Source organism: Branchiostoma floridae, unplaced genomic scaffold (assembly GCF_000003815.2).
Source record: "Branchiostoma floridae strain S238N-H82 unplaced genomic scaffold, Bfl_VNyyK Sc7u5tJ_1558, whole genome shotgun sequence".
In the NCBI taxonomy this organism is placed as follows: Eukaryota; Metazoa; Chordata; class Leptocardii; order Amphioxiformes; family Branchiostomatidae; genus Branchiostoma; species Branchiostoma floridae.
In genome coordinates this window covers 194,301-207,034 of record NW_023365757.1, presented here as the reverse complement: position 1 = coordinate 207,034, position 12,734 = coordinate 194,301, and the positions used below count along the sequence as shown (strand labels likewise).

The 12,734-nt window shown below is 39.2% G+C and overlaps 1 protein-coding gene and 1 long non-coding RNA gene across 2 annotated transcripts; both read right to left on the bottom strand.

Annotated features, from left to right (window-relative positions):
- Nucleotides 1-3,237: 3,237 nt before the first annotated feature.
- On the bottom strand, nucleotides 3,238-6,751 carry LOC118408146 (protein fem-1 homolog A-like). The gene is made up of 5 exons (XM_035808786.1): nucleotides 6,570-6,751; nucleotides 4,925-5,101; nucleotides 4,508-4,682; nucleotides 4,167-4,274; nucleotides 3,238-4,000 (listed from the first exon to the last, which is right to left on the bottom strand). The coding sequence occupies exons 1-5, from the start codon at nucleotides 6,652-6,654 to the stop codon at nucleotides 3,817-3,819; spliced, it is 729 nt and encodes a 242-aa protein (XP_035664679.1). The 5' UTR covers nucleotides 6,655-6,751; the 3' UTR covers nucleotides 3,238-3,816.
- Nucleotides 6,752-9,569: 2,818 nt separating this feature from the next.
- On the bottom strand, nucleotides 9,570-12,043 carry LOC118408153. Its single transcript, XR_004830264.1, has 2 exons — nucleotides 11,933-12,043; nucleotides 9,570-11,033 (listed from the first exon to the last, which is right to left on the bottom strand). It is a non-coding gene; the product is annotated as an uncharacterized LOC118408153 (long non-coding RNA).
- Between the last annotated feature and the right edge of the window lie 691 nt (nucleotides 12,044-12,734).

Here is a 12,734-nt window from a genome sequence, read left to right as displayed (position 1 = left end):
ATGCATGTATATGCAATTGTCTGCATGCATGGTTTGGAACAAAGAACAATGGTGTCGCTCACTCAGTACTGCACGCATTAAAACGCAAAAATAAGGATGTGCAACTTTTCAATTTGAATAATGATTTACATTTGAAGAGTGATACCGTCTCCAAAACCTTGTTCCTTAACCACATTCAACTTTGAGACACTTTAAAAGGAAATTAACAACGTTATCTGTACGCAACTGCAAATGATATGAGAAACCTATACATATGCAGATGCCGGGTTCCAGTTGGATGTTCAGAGGCAAGAATTTCGAAATAGCATGTTATAAAGTCGCCGTGGACAATGTGAAGTTGTACATGCAGTTGAATTCACAAACTAAAATGACTTTGTTCCGAACTTACGAACGACAGATGTCACCGAAATCAAACATTCTTTAATGATTACAGATTAGGACAAGAGTATGCTATTTTGCAAGCAGAGGTTGGGTTGGGTTGGGTTGGGAGGGGGGGTAGAAAGAGTGGTAAGAAATCTCGGTCACTAATACCCGGTCTCTACCGTCTCATGCTCCGCCAGAGTAAACGTCTTTCGGACATTTCAATATGTGCTTACCTGCTTTCAACGCCATTCTAACGCCTTCAACCCAGCCTTCCTCAGTAGCTTGCAACAGGAGTTCATTCGCCATTTCGTTGGGATCGATCGCTGTTATCGACACCTTCCGCGCGTGCTGTTTGGGCTTGAACTAATCAGTGAAGAACCATGGGAGGAATTAGGGTTGTCTGGTCACGTGAGGTCACGTGAACCTTGCTCTTGTCACGTGAGCTACCACTGGCTTGTCAAGTGATGACAGTGATAATGGAATAGTGTTACTAGTAATCTCCAAGCAGATTCCTCCGGTGGCATAAAACAGTAACATAAGCTGGGGAAGGACTTCAACCGGCAGAGGGGTAGAATTGGCCAATTCCCCAGCTTATGTTACTGTTTTATGCCACCGGAGGAATCTGCTTGGAGATTAGATTAGTGTGACGTGTACGATTGTCACCTGGGTAGATTGCTTGCGAACGTAAAGCTGAGTTATTAGAATGGGAATGTTGTACCAAGGAGGTTAATATATAGACATGTCTTTATAACCTCCTTAGTCTTAGAGTGTATTTTCTTATTAATAAGCTGGTTTTCTATTCCTACCAAGAATTATATTTTCGTATATCTGGCTTGTGAGGAAGCTGATGCTCGAGGAAACAGGTCTGGAGGCCAACGAACTCCGATCAGTAAATGCTGGACAGAAACGAGTGGAGACACTGGTGTCACCTCCCAAAAGTCTTTCTACTCTCTGTCCTTTTACTTTGTAATTCAAGTGAGAAAAGTAACATTAATTACGCACACTTTAAAACATTGACGCCACTACGGATGGAAGTTATTACGGTGACAATCCCCAATGTGGGAAAGTCGTAGTTCCTGACTGTCGCTAGATGTCATCTGCATCTTTTTTATTTGTGCTTAGTCGTTGATATTATACTTTCTGATATTATTTACGTTTTGACACTGGTTTATTTGATATTGTGATTGGTGACTGCATACATTTGAATAATATATGCCAGAGGGAACACATGTAAATAAGTCTGTATTTTAGATTATTTGTACTGCGATGGATATATTTGTATGTTATGAATAATGATGGCTGTAAGAACATGCGCAATTCAGCCTTTTGGCTGCATTTTTTTTTCATTTTCAATAAACCAATCATCATCATCAACAAGATGTCCGTTTTGTGATATTTTGGCATTCTAGAGATCACCTCGCAGCTGCTTTGTACGATTTACAGGATGGTTCAAAACTTTTTCTTCTTTAGAAACAGCCGAAAATTGATGCGCAAGGATGCCAACCATATACATCCAATCCATGTAATCAAATCAACATGGCCTGGAAAGCCAACTGGAAAAATCTACACATTACGTTTAACATAAAATGACTATGAGTACCCACGAATCGGAGAAAGCATTTCAGAACGTTTCATCCTCCGAGAGGCTCCGACTAAGACTTGTTCACCTTTTTTATATTCTTTTTTTCCACCTGAAACAAACACTTCATAGCTTGTTACATTCAAAAGGATATAACTTAATTAGATGAACCGTGACTATTTTCTATGTCAGTCTAGCATCATTGATCTAACAGAAGGCGGGAAAGCAAGTGTGATCACTGCAAAAGTTGTGCGTTTCTGCGAGGGCATTGCTGATATTCGCACATTACCTGTGTGCTTCTTGCGCTTGGTCACTATTAGTATCTAATTATGGACCCTTGTTTATATATCGCGGTAGCGTTGGTAAGGTGGACGTTGGGAAGAGGTCACTTAATGCTTACATCAATTAGGAAAATTTTCGGGACAAAAAACGGTCATAATGACCAGGTGGTCGTTAAGAAGAGGTTGTTGCTTGGGCAGGTTTGACTGTACAAGTATTGTTTTGTTTCCATTTGTCTGTGTTAAGCCTAACTCTTTCAAGCTCTGGATAGTAAGTGGTGATGCTATATTATGATTCTAATTGATAAAGGCACTAACTTGAGAAATTGGAGTTATTCGGGGCAGTGTTCGTTCTTTGCGTGCCATTCTATTATCTTAGCAAATGTGACGGTGCCGTTTGCTTTTGTGTCTGTTGCTTGCGTAGCTTATAAAACTGTGGATGGATTTTTGGTAGGTGGGTATGATCGGAAAAACGAAGGTCAAGTTCGAAAATCGGTGTCCCAGTGACTTTTTAAAGTACTGCAGCGGAACTTCCGGTTTTTGATATCTCGCGTTATGGTCATGAAATTCATTTGAACTAACAAGAATCGAAGAGAGCACTCAATTAAGAGACTTGTTCACTTATATATTAATATTGTTGTGTTTATTCACCTGGAATATTAGCTCGTTGTTATACATATTCACATCACAACACTAGACGGTCAGTTCATTAATACCTCAATTTTATTAGTACGATTGAGTAGGGATATTGATTGATTGATTTTATTTTGCACTTTAAAAAATGATAACATACAGAAAATCATAGAAAACAACAGAACGTGCAAGGGGGGAGAAAAAAGCCATGTGGCTTATACAAACTCTCCCCCCGTCAAAATTTACAAATCATAATACAATTTAATGGGCATGAAGATTATACATCAAACAATAATAAACCAAATGAAAATAATATAACCCAGCGATCATCATAACGTTACAATTGATCTTAACATCAAAAACTAAAATTAGACAAAACTAAACATGATCTACAGATCATAAAGAAATTAGTCAAAATCATACAATTAATCTGCTAGCAAAACCAAATGAAAGCAAATACAGAAAACCAAAGCAAGGGGTGCAAACAAACAGGTTAAAGTAGCACCAAATACACGGTATAATACTAATTGATAATTGAGCATAATATAATCAAAGGCAAGGAAAAAACAAATCAGGAGTAAATAGTTGGCTTCTATATAAGGTTGATATGAAATGTCACTGACAGTTATAATGAGACAGTCCCATTCTCATTAATCTGACAAAGGGTACGACAGGAAAGGCGGTCAATGCAAAATTTTCTTTGTACATCCCGACCTCCCCATGCACACTTTACATTGTTTACTTGCTTCTACAAGAGAAACCAGTTTAAACGAGGTCTTAATATGTGCGTGGAAAACTTGACACAAATCGATCTTACGCATACAAAGACTTAAGCACCATATCAATAGTGAGAGTTTTTGATATGGCTGTTGTGGCATCGTGGCTCAACAATACTTCGTATATGGAGTAATAAGCCGTATGCTATCGTTAAGATTAAAAGTCGTAAAATGTTTTGAGTCACGATTATTTTGCACGTGCACGCGCCTGTGCCACGGCTATCAGATCATCTGCCATGGCCTTGAACAATTCGACAGAGTACACGTCATGCCCACAGCACTTCTTGTGTCCGACAGACCAGTGTTGTTTCTGACAGTCACGGCTGCAGTAGCGGGTCAGCTTGCACCCGGCACACAGCTTCAGGGTTTTCCTGTAGAGGGTGTAACAGGTAAACAAACTGTTGGATTGTGGACTATACAGAGTTGAAAAAAGTTTTCCATTTTGTAGGCTACAATGACTTGTAGAATGTCAGAGGGAAAAAAATTCTTTGAGTCAATATACCGACAGTTGATCAATATATGACAGAAGACACCTACCTGTAGCCTGGTTTACCACACTTGGGGTTGCAGCATCTCAACAGCTTGGTCTTCCTTGCCTCCTGTATCAGCTTCAGACCTTCGAATTCCGGACAGACTTGTCCCAATCTGGAGGAAGACTGGAGGAAGACTTATGACGATGACTTATTATCGCGAGATATCAATACATACGTTTCTACAGGACACAAGGTCTAAAACTAGCTTTGAGAGATACATTACGACATCAGGGTTCATGTATGTGAATCATTCGGAATAGCACACAACCTCTCTCAAACACACACTGAAGAAACAAAAAAATAGTTCATTGATTCTAGTATGGTACAATGGGATGTGACACTTGCCTTTCGTCTGAGTACACGCTTGCCAAATCAGGTCTTGCTCCAAGCTCAATCAGTCGCCGAACTGTGTCGACGTGTTTTTCGCAACATGTAGCGTGCAGTGGTGTGTTCATGAAGCCGTCCCGTATGTCTACTGTTGCACCATGCTGCACCAGCAAGTCCACCACTTCTGTCCGTCCTAGGTTGGATTTGAGACAAACAAATTACCAGTATTGCAATTTCCTTCTATATGTGCGTTTTCCACAGTGTAGCACGTCAAGCGCATGCTTGGTCTAGCATGTAGGCCAATTTGCCCACAAACATTTCTTTCAAGTATTGCATTTATTACAAATTTGGATTACCATGACGCAATAGGTGTGAAAACAGGGATAATTTATGACACCAAAGGGTCCGATATTTAATTCATGAGGATAGACCTACCTTCATATGCAGCTGCATGAAGGGGAGCAAATGAAGTCTTGACTCTCTTCGCCACAGACGCCCCCTTGCGGAGCAGCAGTTTCACTACGTCAACGTGCCCCATCCTGGAAGCATTGTACAATGCTGTACCACTGCTTACGGACTCACTGTACACATGGTCGAAGTCAATGTCTGCACCTGCGTTGGGTGTATACAAGAGTGCTCAAGCGTTGATATGATTTTACAAGTACAAGCACATTGTAAGTGAAATAGCTGAAAGTAGCAAACACATATCAAATCACAACCTTGCTAAATAGGTATGTCTACAAGTAAATAAGTGTGTTGCTCATTGTACGGGTCGGCCACGGCACATCTGTGTAAGTTGAGTAGGTTCTATCAGCCCAAACCCAACAGACTTCACAGATAATTAAGTAGTTACGGGGAGCAATCGCTTCTGTAAAGCGAACGACGGAACGTTAACGTCCTTTCGAAGAGACAAACATGATACACATCACGGGGCTTAGGTATTATGATACACATAACCAACATCATCCCAGCATACTTGAATGGGACTCCAGGGAATAGTTGTTACTGCCAAGGAGAATTGTCATACATGCATATGGTTGTCTTAACTGTCATGTACAGCTGAACAGAACAAAGGATATATGTTGGCATTGTCTGCATGGTTTGGAACAAAAAACAATGGTGTCGCTAGTTTACTGTACGTACACAACGGACAAGATAAGGATACACATGTGTTGATACTCATATTCAACAGTCGTTCTAGACTTTCCTATTCGGTGCGAACTCGTATGCGTACTACAGTGTACTAGTATTGTGCAGTTTGTCTACATATCACGGAAAAGAACAAAAGGGTCCCTATCGCACTGTATGCGCTTGTGTGCAGGTCCTTATTTCTAACTTGCATTTGAATACTCATCTACTGTACTTTTGCTGTAACCAGCACTTATCAAGTAAAAGTAGATCAACACTAATGAAATGTAAGTCCAAACACTGGAAGAAAACTATACATACATACTGTACATACATAGATGCTTTTAACAGTTCTAGTGTTCGACGTGATGGGATATCAAGTGGTAAGAAATAGCTAAATGATTAAGTCTAAACAGACGCCGTTTCCGTAGAAAACGTAGATGGCTTTAGCAGAGACGCATAATCTCCAAACAAGTACCAGTAGTATAGAATAGCATCAAATTACAACAACAAAAAGGGTCAAAACAGTAACCAGTTGGATACTGCTCCGGATTTTTGATAACGTCTTATTCCACCGGTAAATCTGCATGGAGGTTATAACACGGAGACTATAGTGTGTGAATTAAACAATATGAAACAACAGAAAAGTCGTGTTCAACTTCTTTAGATCACGGAAACCGACGACCGAGATTCGGAATCTGAAACCAAAAGACCTACAAATTACAAGTTCTGTAAACGCATTTAAGTTCGCGGGGATTTAATTTCGCGGTAGCGGGAAAAAGGACTTTTCGCGATGGATTTAAGTTCTAGGTAACACCATAGACTGCAGTCTAATACCATAATAGACAAAATGTTCGCGGTGAAGTGGTCACCGCGAAAACCGCGAACATTAATCCACCGCGAACATTTCTGCATTTACAGTTTATAGTAAAGAATTTTGACATGCGCTTACCTGCTTTCAAAGCCTTCTTAACGTCTTGAAGTGAGCCTTTCTCAGCAGCATTCAACAGATATTCATTCCAAGAATTATCCGCCATTTCGCTATAAAACCGCTGTACGTTGTCGACACCTTGCTCGTGTGCTGTCTAAGTTTGAACTGAAGAACGATGGGAAGTTGTCTGGTCACGTGAACTACTGTGTTGTCACGTGATCTATTGTTGTCTTGACACGTGACTAGTGACGTGGCTATTGTCCTATATAGGTAGATTGAGAAGGCGAAGGTTTATAAAGAAATACATGTTTTGATAAGCTGTTTGTCTATCTGTTCAATTTTTTTTAAAGAAAACTATTATAATTCGTATACTAGTACATGTCAACCTTGGGGGGGGGGGTATCCAATGGGAGGGTAGTTGGATACTGTTTAGCCATTTGGATACTTCCTATTCTCTGATATATCTGTTTCGAGATTAGTCAGAAGAAGGTGACGATCCCCCACCCTACCGCTTGGAGAATATTTAATGTCTATTATTCCATATATATATATATATATATATATATATATATATATATATATATATATATATATATATATAAATTTAGTAGTGGGATCACTACATAGTCGTTTGGGAATTAGATTTCAACAAATTAGAATTTGAAATGCTAAATGATTCAGAATTTTAACTGAGATTTTTAAGTTTGCAATAACGAACACTATGTAATAACTGTCGATGTTTTCCTTCCTATGATAAGGAATAACCATGGTATGCTGATTTCAAGACGACCACGTTAAAGGAGTCCTAAACTCCACAAGAGAGTGTTATTTTCCGGTAGATTTCAATTTTAGGAAGTAAAATCTGCCTGCTACTTCGCACTATACGATTAAGTACCCACTAGTAATAGTACCACGTATATCAAAACCTTTCAGTATTGCTCTAAACTCACCAAGTACTCTTTGATTAATTAAGTAATGTCACTTTCAGCCTATGGCTGAATGCAATGTGTCTGACAAGGCCTGTCAAACGTTCGGTTACAAAATTACTTTGAGGGGCGATGTTACAAACTCGTCGTGTTATGTGTTGTTTGCTGTCTTGTGAACAATTGGCCGTTTTGGTGTGCACATCGCCCCTCATTTGTGCCGAAAATATTCACGATGAAGAAAGTGCGTATAGAATATACATGAGTAGGGTCTGCATGGATATAGTCAGTTATCCCAATACACTTCGAGTAATATCCACCACAAGTTAAATTCTACAAAAAGGTTACTGATTTTGAGTTCATTGATACATAATCTGTTGGAAAATACTAGTAACACTCCCTTCTTGAGTTTAGAAAAATGGAGATATAGTTTTTGGTGTGTCTGTCTGACTGTATGTTTGTGCTTTCGGATATAGTTATCATAACTCAAGAACCTCTCAATGGATAACGATGGTATTTCGTGTGTGGGTATGTGTTGGGAAGACGAAGGTCAAGGTCAATTTGGTCCCCTAGTGTGTGACCTTGGTACTGCAGCAGAAATTTCTTTTTTTTTGTATCTTCTGACCTAGACATGCTATGGTCTTATTTTTGCATTTTGCGTTGTCTCCAGGAGTTGGAATGGACGGACCTATTCAAGCTATGCCTTACATTTGTATACCTGTTAAAAGGTCTGTAAATCATCATTGCAGCAAGTAGCTCCGGGTTCGAGTCCGAGGAGGGAATACTTTTTTTTTTCAATTAGTCTTTTTTTTCTTCTTTTTAAACATCCATTGAATATAAAGAATTTTGTTTTGCGACCAGAGCATCAAAACTCTCATTTTGGACTTTCTGTTCTGCATTTTCGCTCTGTTGGAATGCTGGCCATCACTCAACAACCATTGACTGATTGCCTTCAGCACATTCTAATAACTAAGAAAAAACTTTGATTTTGAGTTTTTTGTCATTTTTAGACTATAACTATATTTGGGCCCCCTGTGCCCTGGTATTACAACCGAATGACCTGAAATTTGGCACGAAGATGCATTGATAATATGCAAATGTAGATTTAATAACACTTTTGGTACACAGTACACCAAAATGCTTAATTTTGCGACTTTGGGCCAGTTTTTGGATTATTTCTGGACTGGTCTGTTTTGCAATTTTACATGAAGTATGCTGGAATAGTCCATTCTTGAACAGAAGAGGAGGCATTTAAAAATGGACTGGTAATCAAGTCCTATTTTAGTGTATTAATAAGTATTTTGGACTGCTCCACTTTACATAGGGATATGACAGGAATGGTCCATACTTGCACGGAGGGTGTTTTTTTTGTTCAAATTCTGTTTGGTGATGATTCAAAATTCCATTTTATTTTTATAAGCGGAAGTGTTTTTGAACTGGTCTATTTACCTTTTTACATGGGGTGCACTGGAAGAGTCCATTCTTACATGGGGGACTTTTTAAGATTCATTTTTAGGTTTAAGTGTGATTGGTAGTTAGAAGTCATTTTAAGCAGAAGTGTTCCATTTTCGCACATTGGTGACATGATTTTGAAACAGTCTATTGTTGCATTGGGAGGAAGATGGCTGAAGGGGCATGTGTCCTAGGCATACCTATAACCATTTGATTAGAATAATAGGGGAGCCAAAAATTCACTATTTTTGGTCTAGAAATGGCCAAAAATTGCAAAAATTAATCAAGGAATCTATGCCGAAAGCGTTAATGGATACCAATGGGGATATGTCCAGGGCACCCACATACCGAACAACTGGTCGTTAAGTTGTAATACCAGGTCATGGAAGCCAAAACGTTGCAAAACGAGGTATTTTGATGTACTGTGCACCCCTTTACCAAATTTTAGGTAACGTAATACCAGGGCAAAGGGGGTCAAAATATACATTTTTGGTATAATGATGGCCCCCCAAAAATCAACAATATCGTTTTAAAAGCCTATACAGTATAATAATCAAAAATGCACTGAGGTCTTGGCCCACAAGGGTTTCAGGACTTGACCTGGACCCTGCTGTGACTCAGAGTGATTCAGGCAACAACAGTAAAGTTCAGCTCGACTTGCCTTTATTCATTCCCCCACTTCGATCGTGATGGCTGTGGTTTCCAACCAGAATTATTCCCCACTCTTCAAATGCTACGTTCTGTCTCTGAGTTCCAAACTTTCAGGTATTTCCAGTCTCAGCTTTAACAACCGCTCGGCACAACTTATCGGCACAAAAAAACTGCACTCTCTGAATTGAGTGTCTCCTTTTTATCTTCTAAATATTGGGTTGGGCTAAGATGGAATAACGCTAATCTTACGGAAATCCCTAACATCTGATTGGTCCGCAAAATTTGTAAATTTGGATTAATAACTTCTCAAAAGTCCAGGGCTTCAGTGACATTAAATGTCAAGTCGTAGAAAAATAAGTTAGTTTTGCACTAAAAAGCTCCTCGGAGTCTTCACCTGAGGGTCAATCCGGAGAGGTTGTGAATTCTCAGACTATATACCCCCTGGAACTGCTTTGGGTACAACTGGCCAAAACTTTATACTAAAGGTTTAAATACAACTGTCAAAGGTTTTGGATTGTACCAACTCGGAGAGAGGGGAGAAGCAACAGGTGTTCTGTCACTCTACACCATTGCACATCACTAAGAAATCATCAACACATAAGAATCCGACTCCTGTCAGTCACCACTATTGTTCTTAACTATGATCACAACTTCATACAATCGTTCTTTTCTATGTATAGTACCAGGCCCGCCCATCGAGGAGTTTCTAGTCTGCAGTTTCTTAGGAGACTTGAAATTCCCGAGGTGGCAGGCCTGGTGCTTATATACAGAAGATGAGGCTAAACCCATCAGTTAACTAACTTAGCCCATGGCATACTTTCCCGAAGCTTCTCTAATTCATCTGTTCTACAAAATGTTACTTTATTTTCTTGCGTTCTACATGTAAATATACAGTTCACATAAATAAAACATAAGGACATAGACAAAAACATGAACCATGGATCCAACGGGAAAGTAGAAGACAATGGAGGGTACAAATTACTAATATAGGACATATACAGACTGTATATAGCAAAATAGTGTAAAACAGTTATCACATGACACAATTTAGTTTCCAGAAGAAGGGCCCAAAGGAAAGAAAGGATTGTTTAGAACAGCACACATACTTTTAGTGTGATAACACCACTGATTTGCTTGATAGCACCACACTTTTTTCTTCATTTGCATAAAATAGCATCATACTTTTTTCATAGCCCTACACTTTGTGGATATATCCACAGAAAATAGGTCTGGAGCTTCTCATCTGCTGAGGGGAAGTAGCCATGGGCTAATTGCTGTCTAGCCTAGGATACCAAAACATTTAAGTCTATGTGGGCTAGAGTTCCTCCATGACAAGGTCGACCTTTTGCGACACCCTCTTGCAGCCAGACTTGGAGTACAGGGTCAGCTGCTCCTGGTCGGGGAAGTACTGCAGCTCGTCTGCGACCTTCGTTACTACATCTTCTGTCACGGTGTGGCCCTGAACAACAAAGAAGTTTCCACTATTGTAAATTTCATACATATATATACATATGTATGTATACACACAGACACACAGACAAAGACACACACACACACACACATCTATACAAATATATATATATATACATATATACACACACACACACATAACATATCTCAGAATAAATATCAAAAGGATATGGAAATGGAAATACATGATCATAAATATTGTCAATGTTTGCATGCCAAACAGTAACCTCCAATAACATCCCCAGGTTACATACACATGTCACATAAAGGAGGAGTACATTTTACTCAGTGATGTTGTACTGGCGATATCTTTAGATGAATTTTTCAGGATGGCAGAAATAATAGTACCGTTACTGTAGTAGGCCTAGGGGTGGGGACCAGTACATCATATTTTTACAAAACCATTTTTTTCTTCTTTGACTGGTCTAAAAAATATGGAACCTGAAAAAAATGAGTGGAACAGATTTTGGACCGATTAAAAAATGAAGACACCAATGTTACACATATAGGCAAGTGTCCACACCGTTTTGGGGCTTACCAGTCGAAGAAAATGACAAGAGCGAAGGTGAGTAGAGTTTATAGTCATTTCTATATATAGCCATATCTCTAAGTTTTCATAGTCGAACTTACAGAGGCAGTTATAATTAGCCTTGTTTACATGAAGATAGGATATTCAAATGCCTATGGGAGTTGGATACTCCAACAGATTCCTTTGTAGTGAAATAGACCACTGTTTTAGTATAGCCAATTCACAAGTTTTCAAAGACAATCAGGTCCAGGTTCAGGTCTAAACCTGAAACACCTGTACCTGAATTTTATGTACAGGTACCCACCCCTAGTTAGTAGACATTATTCATATTAGAAGATTGATGATAATGTGAATGCTACCTTAGCCCTGAGATCATCCTCGATACACTGTTTGACATGCTTCTTCCCCAGTGGTAGAAAAGGGATGAACGCATCTATCAGGTTCTTCTCTGTCAGCCTGCTGTACCACAGTCCTCCTGCAGAATACATGAGTGTCTCAAATTAAATCTATGGCTTTTCATATATTGTCAACTTTGCCTTGTCCTGGTAGACTTGACAAAATACAATGTTAAGAATCTAAATGACATTCTAAATCAACAAGGTGATGTCATAATGATGATGGCAAAACATTTGCAAATATACTGTATATGCAGAAACTTTCACCATGGTTTAATGTTCGCATTTTTTGCAGTGGCCGCTTCACCGCGAACTTAAAACCACTGCGAACATTTCAATTCTGTCTTCTGCTCGCGAACATTTCAATTCTGTCTTCTGCTCGCGAACATTTTAATTCTGTCTTCTGCTCGCGAGCATTTCAATTCTGTCTTCTGCTCCCGCCGCCTGCAGCACCCGCTTCTTGGTACATATACGTACTATACATTGTAACAGTGTAGTGATGATGAAATGTTTGAGGTACTTGCCAGGGTTGGACAAGTTTTCTAAAATTCACTTGTGCTATCGGGCAAGCATGTAACAAAATTACTTGCCCGAACCAATTTTTCACTTGCCCAAAATTCAAATGTCACTGTTACAACTAATACTAGTATATGCATTTTCACTTCCAGCAATGGAATTCTCTGTTGACCATTGCTTGATGTCATGACAGTAAAAAGAAACAAGTTATAATCAAAATTGCACTCAATCAATGGAAAAATCTTACTTG